Source organism: Siniperca chuatsi, linkage group LG15 (genome assembly GCF_020085105.1).
Source record: "Siniperca chuatsi isolate FFG_IHB_CAS linkage group LG15, ASM2008510v1, whole genome shotgun sequence".
Taxonomy (NCBI): Eukaryota; Metazoa; Chordata; class Actinopteri; order Centrarchiformes; family Sinipercidae; genus Siniperca; species Siniperca chuatsi.
In genome coordinates this window covers 25,617,941-25,632,534 of record NC_058056.1, presented here as the reverse complement: position 1 = coordinate 25,632,534, position 14,594 = coordinate 25,617,941, and the positions used below count along the sequence as shown (strand labels likewise).

At 38.0% G+C, this 14,594-nt stretch overlaps 1 protein-coding gene and 6 non-coding genes across 9 annotated transcripts in view; 3 read left to right on the top strand and 4 right to left on the bottom strand.

Moving 5' to 3' along the window:
- Positions 1-798: 798 nt before the first annotated feature.
- LOC122862547 lies at positions 799-1,005 on the top strand. Its single transcript, XR_006374778.1, has one exon. It is a non-coding gene; the product is annotated as a small nucleolar RNA U3 (small nucleolar RNA).
- A 919-nt stretch (positions 1,006-1,924) lies between these two features.
- LOC122862540 lies at positions 1,925-2,131 on the bottom strand. Its single transcript, XR_006374773.1, has one exon. It is a non-coding gene; the product is annotated as a small nucleolar RNA U3 (small nucleolar RNA).
- Positions 2,132-4,516: 2,385 nt separating this feature from the next.
- The window catches only part of exoc3l4 (exocyst complex component 3-like 4), a 31,352-nt gene continuing 21,274 nt past the window's right edge, over positions 4,517-14,594 (bottom strand). For all 3 annotated transcript variants that reach the window (XM_044167075.1, XM_044167073.1, XM_044167074.1), the window contains exons 12-14: positions 13,977-14,129; positions 11,718-11,839; positions 4,517-6,747 (exon numbers count right to left, since the gene is read on the bottom strand). In XM_044167075.1, coding sequence (XP_044023010.1) covers positions 6,528-6,747; positions 11,718-11,839; positions 13,977-14,129 — 495 coding nt within the window. In that variant the 3' untranslated portion in view covers positions 4,517-6,527. The remainder of the gene's footprint in view (positions 6,748-11,717; positions 11,840-13,976; positions 14,130-14,594) is intronic.
- LOC122862553 lies at positions 6,988-7,194 on the top strand. The gene has a single exon (XR_006374784.1). It is a non-coding gene; the product is annotated as a small nucleolar RNA U3 (small nucleolar RNA).
- Positions 8,056-8,262, bottom strand: LOC122862523. Its single transcript, XR_006374756.1, has one exon. It is a non-coding gene; the product is annotated as a small nucleolar RNA U3 (small nucleolar RNA).
- On the bottom strand, positions 8,837-9,043 carry LOC122862539. Its single transcript, XR_006374772.1, has one exon. It is a non-coding gene; the product is annotated as a small nucleolar RNA U3 (small nucleolar RNA).
- LOC122862501 lies at positions 9,449-9,654 on the top strand. Its single transcript, XR_006374736.1, has one exon. It is a non-coding gene; the product is annotated as a small nucleolar RNA U3 (small nucleolar RNA).

Sequence of the window (14,594 nt, the reverse complement as noted above, 5' to 3'; positions counted from 1 at the left end):
GTCTTCCCACCAGTTTCCTGCCCAGAAGGAAACATCTTTATTCTTCTCTCTCTCTGCTGCTGATGTCGAGTTCGGAACGTGCATTAATGGGATATGAATGCATACAGATGGAGAGGGAGAGGAAGAAAGAGGAGCTCAGTGCATCATGGGAAGTCTCCCGGCAGTCGAGGTCTGTAGCAGCGTAACTAAGGGATGGTTCAGGACTCACCCGAGCCAGCCCTAACTATAAGCTTTATCAAAGAGGAAAGTCTTAAGCCTACTCTTTCCAAATCTCCAAACACCAGTTTCAAGGTTTTGGTTAGAATGAAAACGCAGATGCTCTGGACCCTACAAGGCAAAACACTTCCTACTTTAAAGCCCCATGCTGTTGCCTGATTAGATGTTTTCTCAGAAGTGTGTGGGCTGTCATTGACTGACATCAGCTTTGTCTCTACTCTCCTGACAGGTTTGTTGCACCTGTTCAAGAAGAACACCTTCAATATTTAATCACTGTAAACAGATAAAGATCAGCCAACTTCAAGCTGGCCCCTCAAACACAACATCTACATTGCTAGAAAGAAGAATAAATTCTTAGTGAACTTTAATTAGTTGTAAAATTTATTTGCGCTCCACTCAGAACATGTTTCCTCCATCAGAGTCTCATTCAGAAACACTGAGAAATCTTCAACAGTGGAGAAGAAACAAAGTCTGACGATGCTGTGATTGTAGGAGGAGTGTCTGTCTGAAGCACAGGAGTTCACCAGGAGGAAAAGTGCTCGTCTCCAGACATGAGACCCTGAGAAACATCCAAAACAAACCAAGACTATACTTTCAGGGATCATTTCTTTAGTTGCTGACTTGAGAAATGTGTTTCTAAAGAGTTTGGTCTCGCTGCCCACAATGAAGAGTTATGATGTTTCTTTCCGAGCAGAAAACTGGTGGGAAGACTTTGTTTCTTCTCCACTGTTGAAGATTGCTCAGTGTTTCTTCATGAGATTCTGATGGAGGAAACATGTTCTTAGTGGAGCTTTACAAATTGTCTAAAAAATATCTATTATTATCATTGGCTTACATTTCCATTAAAACTCTGATACAGTTACATAGTTTCTGTGTTTGAGGTGGCAGGTCCATGTTCTGGTCAGAATGATAAAGACTGAACATGTTCTGCTCAAACAACTTTGACAAACACATCAGGAGAGTGAAGAAGGAGATGGCAGTCAGTCACAGCTGACACACTTCTGAGAAGACGTGTAATTGCCAATTAAGTGAAAACAGCTGAGCAGGTGTGCACGGGGCTTTAAAGTAGGCAGTGTTTTGCCTTGTAGGGTCCAGAGCATCTGAGTTTTCATTCTAACCAATTTCAGTTGCAGTTTCATGCCAAAACAATTACCAAAGTTGTTCTATATGGTGCCTGAGCTGCACCACTTCACTTAGTGCAAGAGGTTTATCTGGAGTCACAAAACTACCAAAAAGATGCAAAACATGCACCTGTGTCAGACAAAAATGACAATAAATGTGTTTCCTGCCACATATTTTTATGAGCATTTTCAAATTGCGTATCAATAAACCTGAGTGGAAACGCTGGAAACTGCAAATGTCGCAAAGAAATATTTATCTTATGCTATTTATCTATGCTTATCTGAGGTGGAAAAGTTGATGTATCAACAGAAACAAAATGCAACAAAGTGCAATGGAAATAGACTTTTCCTCTTAACGAAATGTTGGATAGAACAAACACTGCAGTGATATTTTTACAGTCTAAAACTACAGAGACAGCCATAAGGGGTCACGCTAATGAAAAAGGTTCATCCTCTGGAGAGCAGGAATGAGCTCAGTGAAACTCATGGGACCCTGCCAACTGAATAATAATGTACATACAAAAGGAGTATGAGAAATTCTCAGGAAAAAGAAATTGGAATTATGATTTTATTTCAACTATATACGCTCCACTCAGAACATGTTGCCTCCATCAGAGTCTCATGAAGAAACACTGAGCATTCTTCAACAGTGGAGAAGAAACAAAGTCTTCCCACCAGTTTCCTGCTCGGAAGGAAACATCGTAATTCTTCATCGTGGGCAGCGAGACCAAACTCTTTAGAAACACATTTCTCAAGTCAGTAACTAAAGAAATGATCCCTGAAAGTATAGTCTTGGTTTTTTTTGGATGTTTCTCAGGGTCTCATGTCTGGAGACGAGCACTTTTCCTCCTGGTGAACTCCTGTGCTTCAGACAGACACTCCTCCTCCTGATGGTGAATGAACGTGAAATGTAAAGCACAGACTGATCTTTAGCCATAGTTTGTGCACAGTTTGGGCAGTTACAGTATCTGACAAGAAACGGGTGTGATTTTGTTTTTGTAGAAACAGAAAGTAGATGTCACAGTGATGGACATCAAAGAAACTGTACTTTCACTTGTAACATGTTCTGATAAGCAAATAAAAGTCAGTGACGATGCTGTGATTGTAGGAGGAGTGTCTGTCTGAAGCACAGGAGTTCACCAGGAGGAAAAGTGCTCGTCTCCAGACATGAGACCCTGAGAAACATCCATTCTGAATGAGACTCTGTTGGAGAAAACATGTATCTGAGTGGGTTTATGTTGTGTAGCAAGGAATAAGTTTTGTTTCTTGCAGGTTTAACTGTTATGTAGGAGCCAAAAGTGTGAATTTCTGTTCACTGTTTCTTCTCGTTTTGAAGTTGAACTTGAACAGTGTTTGAACTTTTATATGTTTCTATTACTTACTGAAAAAATAATCATGCAACAAGTTATTTTTATCATCTGCTGCTACGAAGTGTGAACCATTATTTCCTAACCTTAACAATCCACGCTGCTTTATTTCATTTTGAGGGTTTCCCCGTTTGCCTAACAAACTGATATGTTATCTCAGCTCCGTGAGTTTCATTAATTCAAGCATTCAGGCCCAGATTGTCTTTTTAGAAAAGATACAATCCTTGAGGGAGTTAGACTTACAAATGTCAGACTTTTTGAGGAGGACTAAAAAGACATTATTCATCGAGTGCTGTCATCCATTTACTGTGACCAAACGTGTGATAGTTGCCTCTTTACTGTAATACACACACTCTGCTGTTGTCCATTATTACACAACTTCTGATCAAGATGTTATCAACACTATCAGAAGTATTAAATATGTGATAAACACCGCACCGTGTTTGTCGTTCTGTCCCCACCGATTTCAAACTTTTGTTCCAACTTTTCAACATTTTGACATTTTTGGCTTTATGACGTATCGTGTTAAAGTGAAAGGCACCTGCTCCCCCGACCCAGTGTCTGTGGATAAAAGATATTCGTCAGTGTGTTATCCTTGAAGGTATCCAACAGGAGTATGGGAGCCTAGCAGTTAAGATGCATACCACTGTTGCATGTTTCTCTCCATGTTTCCTGACTGTATTTTCACTCTCGTCACGTCCGTCCAATAAAGCTGAAAATGCCCAAAAATAATCTTTAAAAATGATGCACATTAAAAGACTCCTCTTCAAAGTTTGACAAGCGCTGGCAACATATTTTTTTTTTTACCTTTGTGAAAAGGTTTCTTCAGCAATCCCTAAATAATGTCTGCTTCCACCTTCACACACACATTGTTGTTGATATTCAATGTCATGTCTGACGTCTTCAGCTGAAGATGAAACGCCTCACGAAGCACGAAACTGTATTATCTAATTTCTCCAAGCTACTCGGCTTGACAGTCTGTCCTTTCAGTATTTATATATTGCAAACTTCTTTTTTTGGTTATTGGCAGCAGCAGCAGCAGTAGTAGCAGTAGTAGTAGTATTATCTGATTATCCTTTGCACAATAAATAATAGGAATCTGGTTGTATTTCAATGCTGAATTCTTCATTTATGATTTTGTGCTGGGAATTCTGGGCTACTTTAAGTAAGAAGTGATACTTTTTTATTATTATTCCTGATATGAATTATTTTAATCCATATCAGGGACTTTTTATTCCAAAAAGATACACAACCTAAAGTTCTGACCTTTTGATGTGTTTGATGACCCTGGCAAAACCCTGGAAAAATCTGCACAATTTATTTGGTTTAAGTCATTTATTTTCTTGTCTCAGCAAGATCCACATGAAGATCCACGTCACTCACAACCTCACGGAAGTTAATTTTAATTTTATTTAGTCTTATTTTACATTTTATCTGTATAATTCTACCCTGTTTTTGAATGTTTTGTTTGCCACCTTTTACTTTATTTGTTTAAATGTTTATATATATATGTGTGTATATATTCAGCTGCATTGTAAGTATGAAAGGTGCTATATAGATAAAGTTTATTATTATTATTACATTTTTATTAATAAGAGATGAATGAATGAGTGGATTTTTGAAGATTTGGGATTTTAAAGGCCAGTGCAAATATATGAAAAATGAATCCATAGATGGTCAACATTTTAAGATTTTACATTTAACCATTTTCCATCAATAATTACAACTGTTTAGATTCTTATCAGGGTTGAAAAGCTTCCTGATCAACATGCGGTTGCTTCATGAGTAGATGGAGTCATGGGAGATTCATAAGACTGTTAATGTTTTATTAAAAAAAAGATTAAATAAGTTTAACATTTCTATATATTTCTATATAACCCCTTTGAGCTCTCTTCACACATTTGAAAGCATTTCATATTCAAATTCATAAGAACAATTCACATAATTGTCAGTTTTCATGAAAACTTTGGCACCAAAAACAGGTGTCAGACAGAAAATGTTGGAAAACCCTGATTTAAACCATCCTGAGATACTAAAACTCTCACTTCTGCCAGTTGATAACAATCATACACAAACACTTTACAAACACAGGAAAATGAGAATTATTAAATGAGTACATCAAATGTGCAAAGAAAATCACATCAAGCTAGTTTTTGTAGAGTTTCCTGCGTCTGTGACGCCACAGGGTCAGCTGAAATCAGAGATTTGACAGAAAGACAATAGAAACACACATATTTCACAAAATAACCCTCTTATATTTAAGTCTGAAGGCAGTTTGGAGGGCTCATCTGCTAGGTTCAGTTCTTGCTCAATAGCACGTCATCACATTCATGGCTGAAACACACAAAGAGCTTCAGTTTCTTACAGTTTGTATTAGTTGAGCTGACACTTTGGCACTAAAACCTGCCTTTTATTTGTTATATCTGCTGAGAGCTTCACAGTCATCCACAAAGTTTCACAATCTTCCCCCACAAACATTGAATTTTATCCAGATTAGAAAATGAATCCGCAATTCCTCACAATGCTGGCAACACTCTGCATGTGTCACATTTAATAAGTTAAGTGATAACATATGTGGCATTTCTACGTTTGCCAGAGACATTAATGAACATGCTGAACTAATTTCTTCTTTTAGAAGAACAGATGTAAGTTCACACAGTCACACAATTCATTGTAATTTGTGTAAAACAGAGAATATATGTCATTAGATTCATTGAAAAGTTATTTTAAACTTTATTTAAAGGAAAAAGCTTTTAGTCACTAAATCCCATGAAAAGACCTAAAAAACCAACAATGTGTTAGTCTGTCTCTCAATACTTTCCGACTTCCCAACTTGTCTGTGGCTCTCAGCTCCAAGCTCAGTGGTTTCTTGGTAAATCTAAACAAATCTATAATTTCATGTTTAAACAGCTGTAATTGTTAGCAAACGTTACTCAAACAGGCGGAAATAGTACATTTGTTGGGGACTATTTTCAGCGGCGGATTAATCCACATTTGTAGCTCTAGTGAGTGTTTGGGGCAGCAGGACGGTGTGTGTGGGACTGAGTCAGAATGAACTACAGTGTGTGTGTTCACGGTGATGAAGGAAAAGGAAAAGCAAAGCGGTCCACGACTAATACGACAGGCGGTCACGTAGATATTAGCCGAGAGAATATTATAGTCTACAGCAGATGATGATGAGGTGCTGTGCCAAAAAAAAAAAGACTAATTAAAGTGACACGCCAAGCTGATGATGATATGGTAAATAAAATATAAATTTTGCATTAGGTTTGTCTTAGTTATATATTTTATTTCAGTTCATTTCGGTATCATATTTAAACTCCAAATTCATTCAGATTAAGGTGTTATGATTTCAGGTCAGGTTAGTGTTTTTTTGACTCTTTTCACAGGTCTCGACACTCGTGAATTTTGTTCATACCCGAGAGAAAATTGGTGAATGCCACAAATGATGTTAAATCGCTCGTATGTGCTGCTTAAGAACAAATCTGTTTGTACGAGTGGTTCATACGTGAGGCTCATTGTTGGTTTTGAGGTTTTCAAATGTAGAACATCAGCAGAAATATCCTTTAAACTCAATGACACGTGTGCCAGGTTTAGACAGGAAAGAATCCGTTATAAATAACATTTTGAAGGTAACACGATTTGTAGAAGAAGATATACCTGATTCCGTGCAAGTTGGTTTGAGTTTAGATGGCTGTGTTTGAGAGCAAGGACCTGAACTTGTGTCAAACCACCTTAGAAAATCTGCAGCTGTTAACCTTTTCTGTCACACCTCTTGAGCTTTTATTTGTCCTCCACTCAGCAACTCGTCCACAATGTTGCACTAGTTTTCGGGCCATAAGCAGCTGAAGATGGCGAAAGTCATATTAGACAGACAGTCTCGGTTGACGGTGACCTGCATGTCATCAAATAAAACTCGGTTCTTGTCGCCGTAGGTGCTGCCCAGTTTCTTCTTCAGCTCCATGAGTCGCTGCAGGATCAGCTGGTGTTCGCGGCCGCTCAGCGGGCCTCTGAAATACAGAACAGCATCCAGGTGCTTCTTGCTGCAGGTGGAGAAGAAAACACTAATGTTATTTTATGCTTTTTTATCACTGCATTGGATGAATTGACCATAAAAAAGTACCACAACAGCATTTTTTGTACATTATTGAGGTGTTTAAGAAATATCAAAGTTCATTTGTCACTGATTGAAGGAGGAGTGTCTGTCTGAAGCACAGGAGTTCACCAGGAGGAAAAGTGCTCGTCTCCAGACATGAGACCCTGAGAAACATCCGAAACAAACCAAGACTATACTTTCAGGGATCATTTCTTTAGTTGTTGACTTGAGAAATGTGTTTCTAAAGAGTTTGGTCTCGCTGCCCACGATGAAGAGTCATGATGTTTCCTTCAGAGCAGGAAACTGGTGGGAAGACTTTGTTTCTTCTCCACTGTTGAAGATTGCTCAGTGTTTCTTCACGAGACTCTGATGGAGGAAACATGTTCTGAGTGGAGCTTTTTACAGTTGAATTAAAGTCTTATTTTCATCTCTTTCTCCTGAAAACTTTTTCTTTTCTTTTGTAAATACACATCATTATTCAGTTGGCAGAGTCCCATGAGTTTTACTGAGCTCATTCCTGGTCTCCAGAAGATGAACAATTTTCATTAGTGTGACCCCTTATGGCTGTCTCTGTAGTTTTAGACTGTAAAAATATCACTGCAGTGTTTGTTCTATCCAACATTTAGTTAAGAGGAAAAGTCTATTTCCATTGCACTTTGTTGCATTTTGTTTCTGTTGATACATCAACTTTTCCACCTCGGATAAGTGTAAATATTTCTTTGCCACTCAGGTTTATTGATACGCAAATTGAAATGCTCATAAAAATAGGTGGATGGAAACACATTTATTGTCATTTTTGTCTGACACAGGTGCATGTTTTGCATCTTTTTGGTAGTTTTGTGACTCCAGATAAACCTCTTGCACTAAGTGAAGTGGTGCAGCTCAGGCACCATATAGAACAACTTTGGTAATTGTTTTGGCATGAAACTGCAACTGAAATTGGTTAGAATGAAAACTCAGATGCTCTGGACCCTACAAGGCAAAACACTGCCTACTTTAAAGCCCCGTGCACACCTGCTCAGCTGTTTTCACTTAATTGGCAATTACACTTCTTCTCAGAAGTGTGTCAGCTGTAACTGACTGACATCTCCTTCTTCACTCTCCTGATGTGTTTGAGCAGAACATGTTCAGTCTTTATCATTTTAACCAGAACATGGACCTGCCACCTCAAACACAGAGTTTATTTAACTATCAGAGTTTTTATAGGCATACAAGTCATTATGAGTAACAGGTTTTTTTTGACAATCTCTACAGCTCCACTCAGAACATGTTTCCTCCATCAGAGTCTCATTCAGAAACACTGAGCAATCTTCAACAGTGGAGAAGAAACGAAGTCTTCCCACCAGTTTTCTGCTCTGAAGGAAACATCATAACTCTTCATCGTGGGCAGCGAGACCAAACTCTTTAGAAACACATTTCTCAAGTCAGCAACTAAAGAAATGATCCCTGAAAGTATAGTCTTGGTTTGTTTTGGATGTTTCTCAGGGTCTCATGTCTGGAGACGAGCACTTTTCCTCCTGGTGAACTCCTGTGCTTCAGACAGACACTCCTCCTACAATCACAGCATCGTCACTGACAGATTTGTTTATTTTTGTGAATAATCACTGATATGATGTTCAGAAAATGTCACTTGTTTTGATGTGTAACAGCAGAGGTGTCATTTTTGTGGGGACAGAGGAGACATGTCTCTTACAAAAATGTCTTATCAATCAGGAACTAAAGAAATGATCTCTGAAAGTGTTGGCAGCATAAAGTTGTGCGTCACAGTGCACCAAAATTCAACTCTACACAAAAGCACCAAGCAAATTAAGTCACCTTCACAAATGCAGTTAATTTTTAATGGAACTGCTGCAGTCAGTGTACTTATAAAGAAATGTTTGAGCAGAACACCACTGCAAGTATTTATCATTCTAAACACTAACATCAGCGAACACAACTGGGCACCTCAAACACAAAATTTAAGTAGATGTATTAGAGCTTAAACAGAGATCTGAAATGTCATGATTAATTGTTTTGTTTTTTACAACATGTAAAGCTCCACTCAGATCATGTTTCTTCCATCAGAGTCTCATGAAGAAACACTGAGCAATCTTCAACAGTGGAGAAGAAACAAAGTCTTCCCACCAGTTTCCTGCTCTGAAGGAAACATCGTAACTCTTCATTGTGGGCAGCGAGACCAAACTCTTTAGAAACACATTTCTCAAGTCAGCAACTAAAGAAATGATCCCTGAAAGTATAGTCTTGGTTTGTTTTGGATGTTTCTCAGGGTCTCATGTCTGGAGACGAGCACTTTTCCTCCTGGTGAACTCCTGTGCTTCAGACAGACACTCCTCCTACAATCACAGCATCGTCACTGACATTTATTTGCTTATCAGAACATGTTACAAGTGAAAGTACAGTTTCTTTGATGTCCATCACTGAAATATTGATTTTCTGTTTCTGCAAAAAAGAAAATCACACCAGTTTCTTGTCAGATACTGTAACTGCCCAAACTGTGCACAAACTATGGCTAAAGATCAGTCTGTGCTTTACATTTCACGTTCATTCACCGTCAGGAGGAGGAGTGTCTGTCTGAAGCACAGGTGTTCACCAGGAGGAAAAGTGCTCGTCTCCAGACATGAGACCCTGAGAAACATCCAAAACAAACCAAGACTATACTTTCAGGGATCATTTCTTTAGTTGCTGACTTGAGAAATGTGTTTCTAAAGAGTTTGGTCTCGCTGCCCACGATGAAGAGTTACGATGTTTCTTTCTGAGCAGGAAACTGGTGGGAAGACTTTGTTTCTTCTCCACTGTTGAAGATTGCTCAGTGTTTCATATGAAGCTCTGATGGAGGAAACATGTTCTGAGTGGACTTTAAGTTGTTCTAAAATAATTAAGTACTTTAACCAGTTTTTAGTAATTTAAGCTTTTCTTTAGATTTTGGCTATTCTTTGTTAACTTGGAGAAAGAGCATGGAAGATTAGACAAACTTTACAAACAATTGCAGCGGTAAGATGTCAGCTCAACATCAGCATTTCGTCTACATCCACGCGATTTCATAATTTCACTTATTTTGCCTGTTTGGTTGACTCATCCTCTCACATGTCTGCAGTTTGGTTTAATGCCGTTCAGATGTTCGTAACACATGATTTCAGAGCAGAGGTCGACACCGTGTCACGGCCAATAACTCTGGTTAGTACAGAACATATTCCACGTAAACTATTCAGTTCATCTGAGTTATGGCCCGCTCCTCTTTCATCTGTATTAAACCAAAAACATGACATTTCCTTAGAAGTGTAATGAAACCTTGCAGAAGTTGTGTCTATCTGTGTTTGGACTGGAGCTTCCTTATGACAAATGTCAGGGGAGATTTATGTAAACACCGAAGGCAGCCAAATGATTGCTGCTATCTATTTTGAATAAATCAGTAACTAAATCGTACTTTACACTTCATTTTGTTCACCTTTTTTGTTGATATTTCATCATCACTTCCTCATTCTCCTGGTTACATTATTACAAGTCCAGTTGGGGCTCTTTTAGTCTAAAATGGGGGATTCCTGCATGGCTTTAATCTGCTGACCTCTCTCTCCTCCCTCTTAACAGAAGCACCTTTGTCTCATACTTCCCTAATTACAAAGCGGAAACACTTTTTAAGCATTTCAAATAGAGATTAAAATCAGGATGTTGGTTAAATGTCTTCACTCTGGGCTTTTTTCTTTATGGTTTTTTGTATCAAAGTCTGTTCATTTTGGCTTGTTTAGAGCGACAAAGGAGCTGCTTTTTACCACAGAGACATGTCGCAGAACTCTGGTAACCTCCATGAATGTTTCACAAATCAGCCTGATTTTATTAGAAACTGGTGGACGGGAAATCTCCCTGTTTGACCTTGGCTGGCTGTGAGCTGCCCAGCACATAAACTACTGAACCAAACCAACCTCTGCTGTTACAGTAAAAGCTGATGTTAATCTTGTTAGCTGATCACTCAGCGTCGTCTTCATACCTGGTTGAACCGGAGGTTTCTTCTGAAGCTTCTGGATAAGTTGGTTGACCATGAATATATTTAAACTACAGATAAAATCAGTCAAAATCTTGACAGAAAAATATCACTTTGCATCTGACATTTTCAATTCTGATCAGGGCCACTTTCACGCTGTATAAAACTAGAATACTTGAATCTGTTTGGATAATATGACCTACAGTATGTGAATAAACCACTGTTGAGTACTTTTCTAATGGTCACACCGGCAGACTAAAAACATTGGTAATATCATCACTCACCCTCACATTACTCATGTTACATACTTTATGAAGCTTTAATGAAAGTTTAAATGAGGAAAAAAAAATCACCAAGAAAAGAAAAAACTTGATTTTATGCCATCTGTTAAGCACTGAGATACACAAGTATGATTTGTGTTTTAGCCAGTGGTGGCATGTAACTAAATACATTTGCTCAAGTACTGTACTTAAGTACGGTACATTTTTGAGGTATTTTACTTTACTTTATTTTACTTTTGAGGTATTTATATTTTTATTATATTTTTTTTATATTTTTAAATATTGTACTTTTCACTCCATTTATATAGCTATAGTTAATAGTTATTTTGCAGACTTTGTCTTTGCAAACTGAGAGACAGCCAATAGTCCAAGAGCCAGATCGCAGATCGTCATGATTAATCAGGAGTCGTGACCTCAAACTGCACATCAAACGACAACCGATCTGACAGACATTTAGCCCGATTCTAAAATCAGTCTGGGGTGACTGAAATCTAAAACCAGGCTTAATCCATACAGTGTCTGCCTGGCTTTAATCAATAGAAAGATGTACTTTTCTTGGATTTATTTTGTTGTTTTAAAGATTTTCTGCAGTGAATTCTACTGGTAAACCAGGTTTGCCATATGTAATGATTAAAATTTAACTGAGTGAGAAATGCTCACCTGAAGTCTGGGTAATGCTCCACTAAAGGCTGCAGATGGTTCTTTATGTCTGCCTTGTTTTTCTGTGTGATGATGTCGCTCAGGTCGTCTCCTACAGGGTAGAGCCACTCATGAGTCGACTTCTACGACAGAAAAAACACATCAAAAATAATGAGTTGAAATATGTTTTGAATCCTTTGAACTGTAATTGGTGTGATTTTCACCTGGGCAACCACAAGCAAATTAGGATTTAGTGGTGCTTATATTTACTTTTAACCCAATTATTCCAATGTAAGGAAGCAAGAATATTGTTATCAACACATGAACCTTATTTTTTCGTGACCATGACCAATCTTACTATCACCAGGTAACAAGTTTTAAAAAATATGTAATTAAAAAACATGCAAATTGTTGTTTGTCGAGAATAAATTTGAGGGGAAAAACCCCTCTGTTCCTCAGTTTATGATATTGACAGCTAATTTTAATGAAACAGTTATGTTTACAACCCTACTCACTCTACTTCCTATCCCCCCCTGCTTTTGTCCACACCATGCCAGAAAATATGACCAGGTGGATTTTGGATTTTGGCAGCAAAATAAATATTAATAAATGACACTTTCTTACACTGTACTGAAGTAAAATGTACCAAAAATCATCCTTTAATACACACATTTAAAGGGGAACATCACAAATTTTACACATAAAGGTCAGTTTATTATTAAGGGGGGGTATAATTCAGCTTGTGAAAGCTGTTGTATGATGTCTTCTCTAACTCTGGAGGCGATTTCTAACTTCTGATGACTCCTCAGAGTTATCTTGACTTGAGGCCTGGAGATTACAATTTGAACGGATTTCTTTTTTCCATCTGTCTCTTGTTATTCATCCCAACTTTATGGAAGTGCAATGCTAAATCACTGAAGTATCCCTTTAAACAGTGGTGGAAGAAGTACTCTGATCTGTCACTTAAAGGTCCAAGGTGTAGGATTTAGTGGCATCTAGTAGGAGAACCTACAGTGGCCGCGAAACTCGTGAAAAACGCAAAATGCCCTATCTAGAGCCGGTGTTTGGTTTGTCGGTTCTGGGCTACTGTAGAAACATGGCGGTGCAACATGGCGACCTCCATGGAAAAAAAACCCCCAGCTTATTCTAAGGTAATGAAAACACAACGATTCTTATTTTCAGGTGACACTAATGAAAACGTACTTGAAACGTACTTACCTGAACGTAAATATTTTATTCCATTTCTGCCAATAGCTATGTAACATTTAGGAGGAGTTATTGGCAGAAATGGAATATAATATTTATAAGTATGTTTTCATTAGTTTATAATAGTTTCTCCTACATGCTTGGAAGAGGAGGTCAGGTGAGCGGTATTCAAATGGTTGCAATCTGCAATTTCACTACGAGATGCCACTAAATCCTCCACACTGGACCTTTAAGTAAAAGTACAGAAGTATTATCAGCTACATGTGCTTTATCCAAAGCAAAAGTACTCATTCTGCAGTGATTGATATATTATTAAATGTGACATTATTAGATTGTTAATACTGATGCATCAATGTTAGAGCAGTATTTTACTGTTGTTGCTGCTCGAGGTGGAGCTAGTTTAAACTACTTGATATAATGTCAGCTAGTTTTAACTACCCCTCCAAAGGGTCGCAAGATAAATCTTGTCTTGGGTCGTGAGATGATTAATGGGAGAGGTCTGGACTTTTCTATAATCTTTGATTTTTTTGTGAAATATTGGATAATTTTACTTCTTTGATCTTCGAACAGTTATTGAAATGAAACCATGTGAGAAGTTTAGAAGGGAAATCACTCTGCTAACAACTTAGAAACATCTGAAATATGAAAAAGGGGCCTCAACTTTGTAACAGGTCAGAAGCCATAATGGTTTGAGAACCATTTAATTTCACGCTTAATTTTTAACACTGTATTGTTGTGTTTAAAAATCTGAATCTGTACAGCTGTAGCTATATCTGTCAGATGAATGTAGTGGGATAAAAGGTACAATATTTCTCTCTGAAATGTGGTTGAGTAGAAATATAAAGTAACATTAAATGGAAATACTCAAGTAAATTACAAGTAACTCAAAGAACGTATGTACAATACATGAGTAAATGTAGTCAGTTACTTTCCACCACTTCCATTAAACCTGTTTGGGTCACCAAATGGTTTGAAGTTTACTGCATCGAGACTCGAGCTATTTTTCCTTATGAACTTGCAGGCCAAACAGAAAAGATGCTGTTTATGTTGATGGGGAAGTAAAAAGTTTATTACCATGTCCTCAAACATATCTCTGAGTTCACCCAACTGTTGACGGATCTTTCCTGCTGCCTTCTCGTGTTTGCGGTTCTTGCATGAGTAGTTATTCTTCATCAGCTGGCCGATGTATTCCCTCACCACGTGGTAATGCAATCGGCTCGCGAACTCCTGTTGCCGGGAAACACAAACACACACGGAAGGAATGATGTTGCAGAATAACAGGAGGGACACAAAAAAAAGGGGAAATGTAATATGTGTGCATATTACTCCGTCACACGACCAGCAGCCACCAGATCATCTGAGCAAACACCTCCACTTCCACTTATTCATTCGTGACTGTTGCCCTGGGGTTAATGCTCTCGCCTCACTGTTTTCTGCAGTCGCAACATCCGTCCAAAAACAATGGTGCACAGATTGATTCACTGGAACTTCTGGAACTACTGGAAGTAAATAAAGATTTCCTCTTCTGACTTCCAAAGCAATTACAAATAAGTTAACTTGTAACTGAAATGTATTTTTACCTGATATTCTGCATCTTTTGTCCTCATTAAATTCTAACCCTAAAAATACATGGCTGCCAAACCTAACATTTTTTTTGTTTAAAGGTGGGGTATGCGATTTTAATCCAGTACA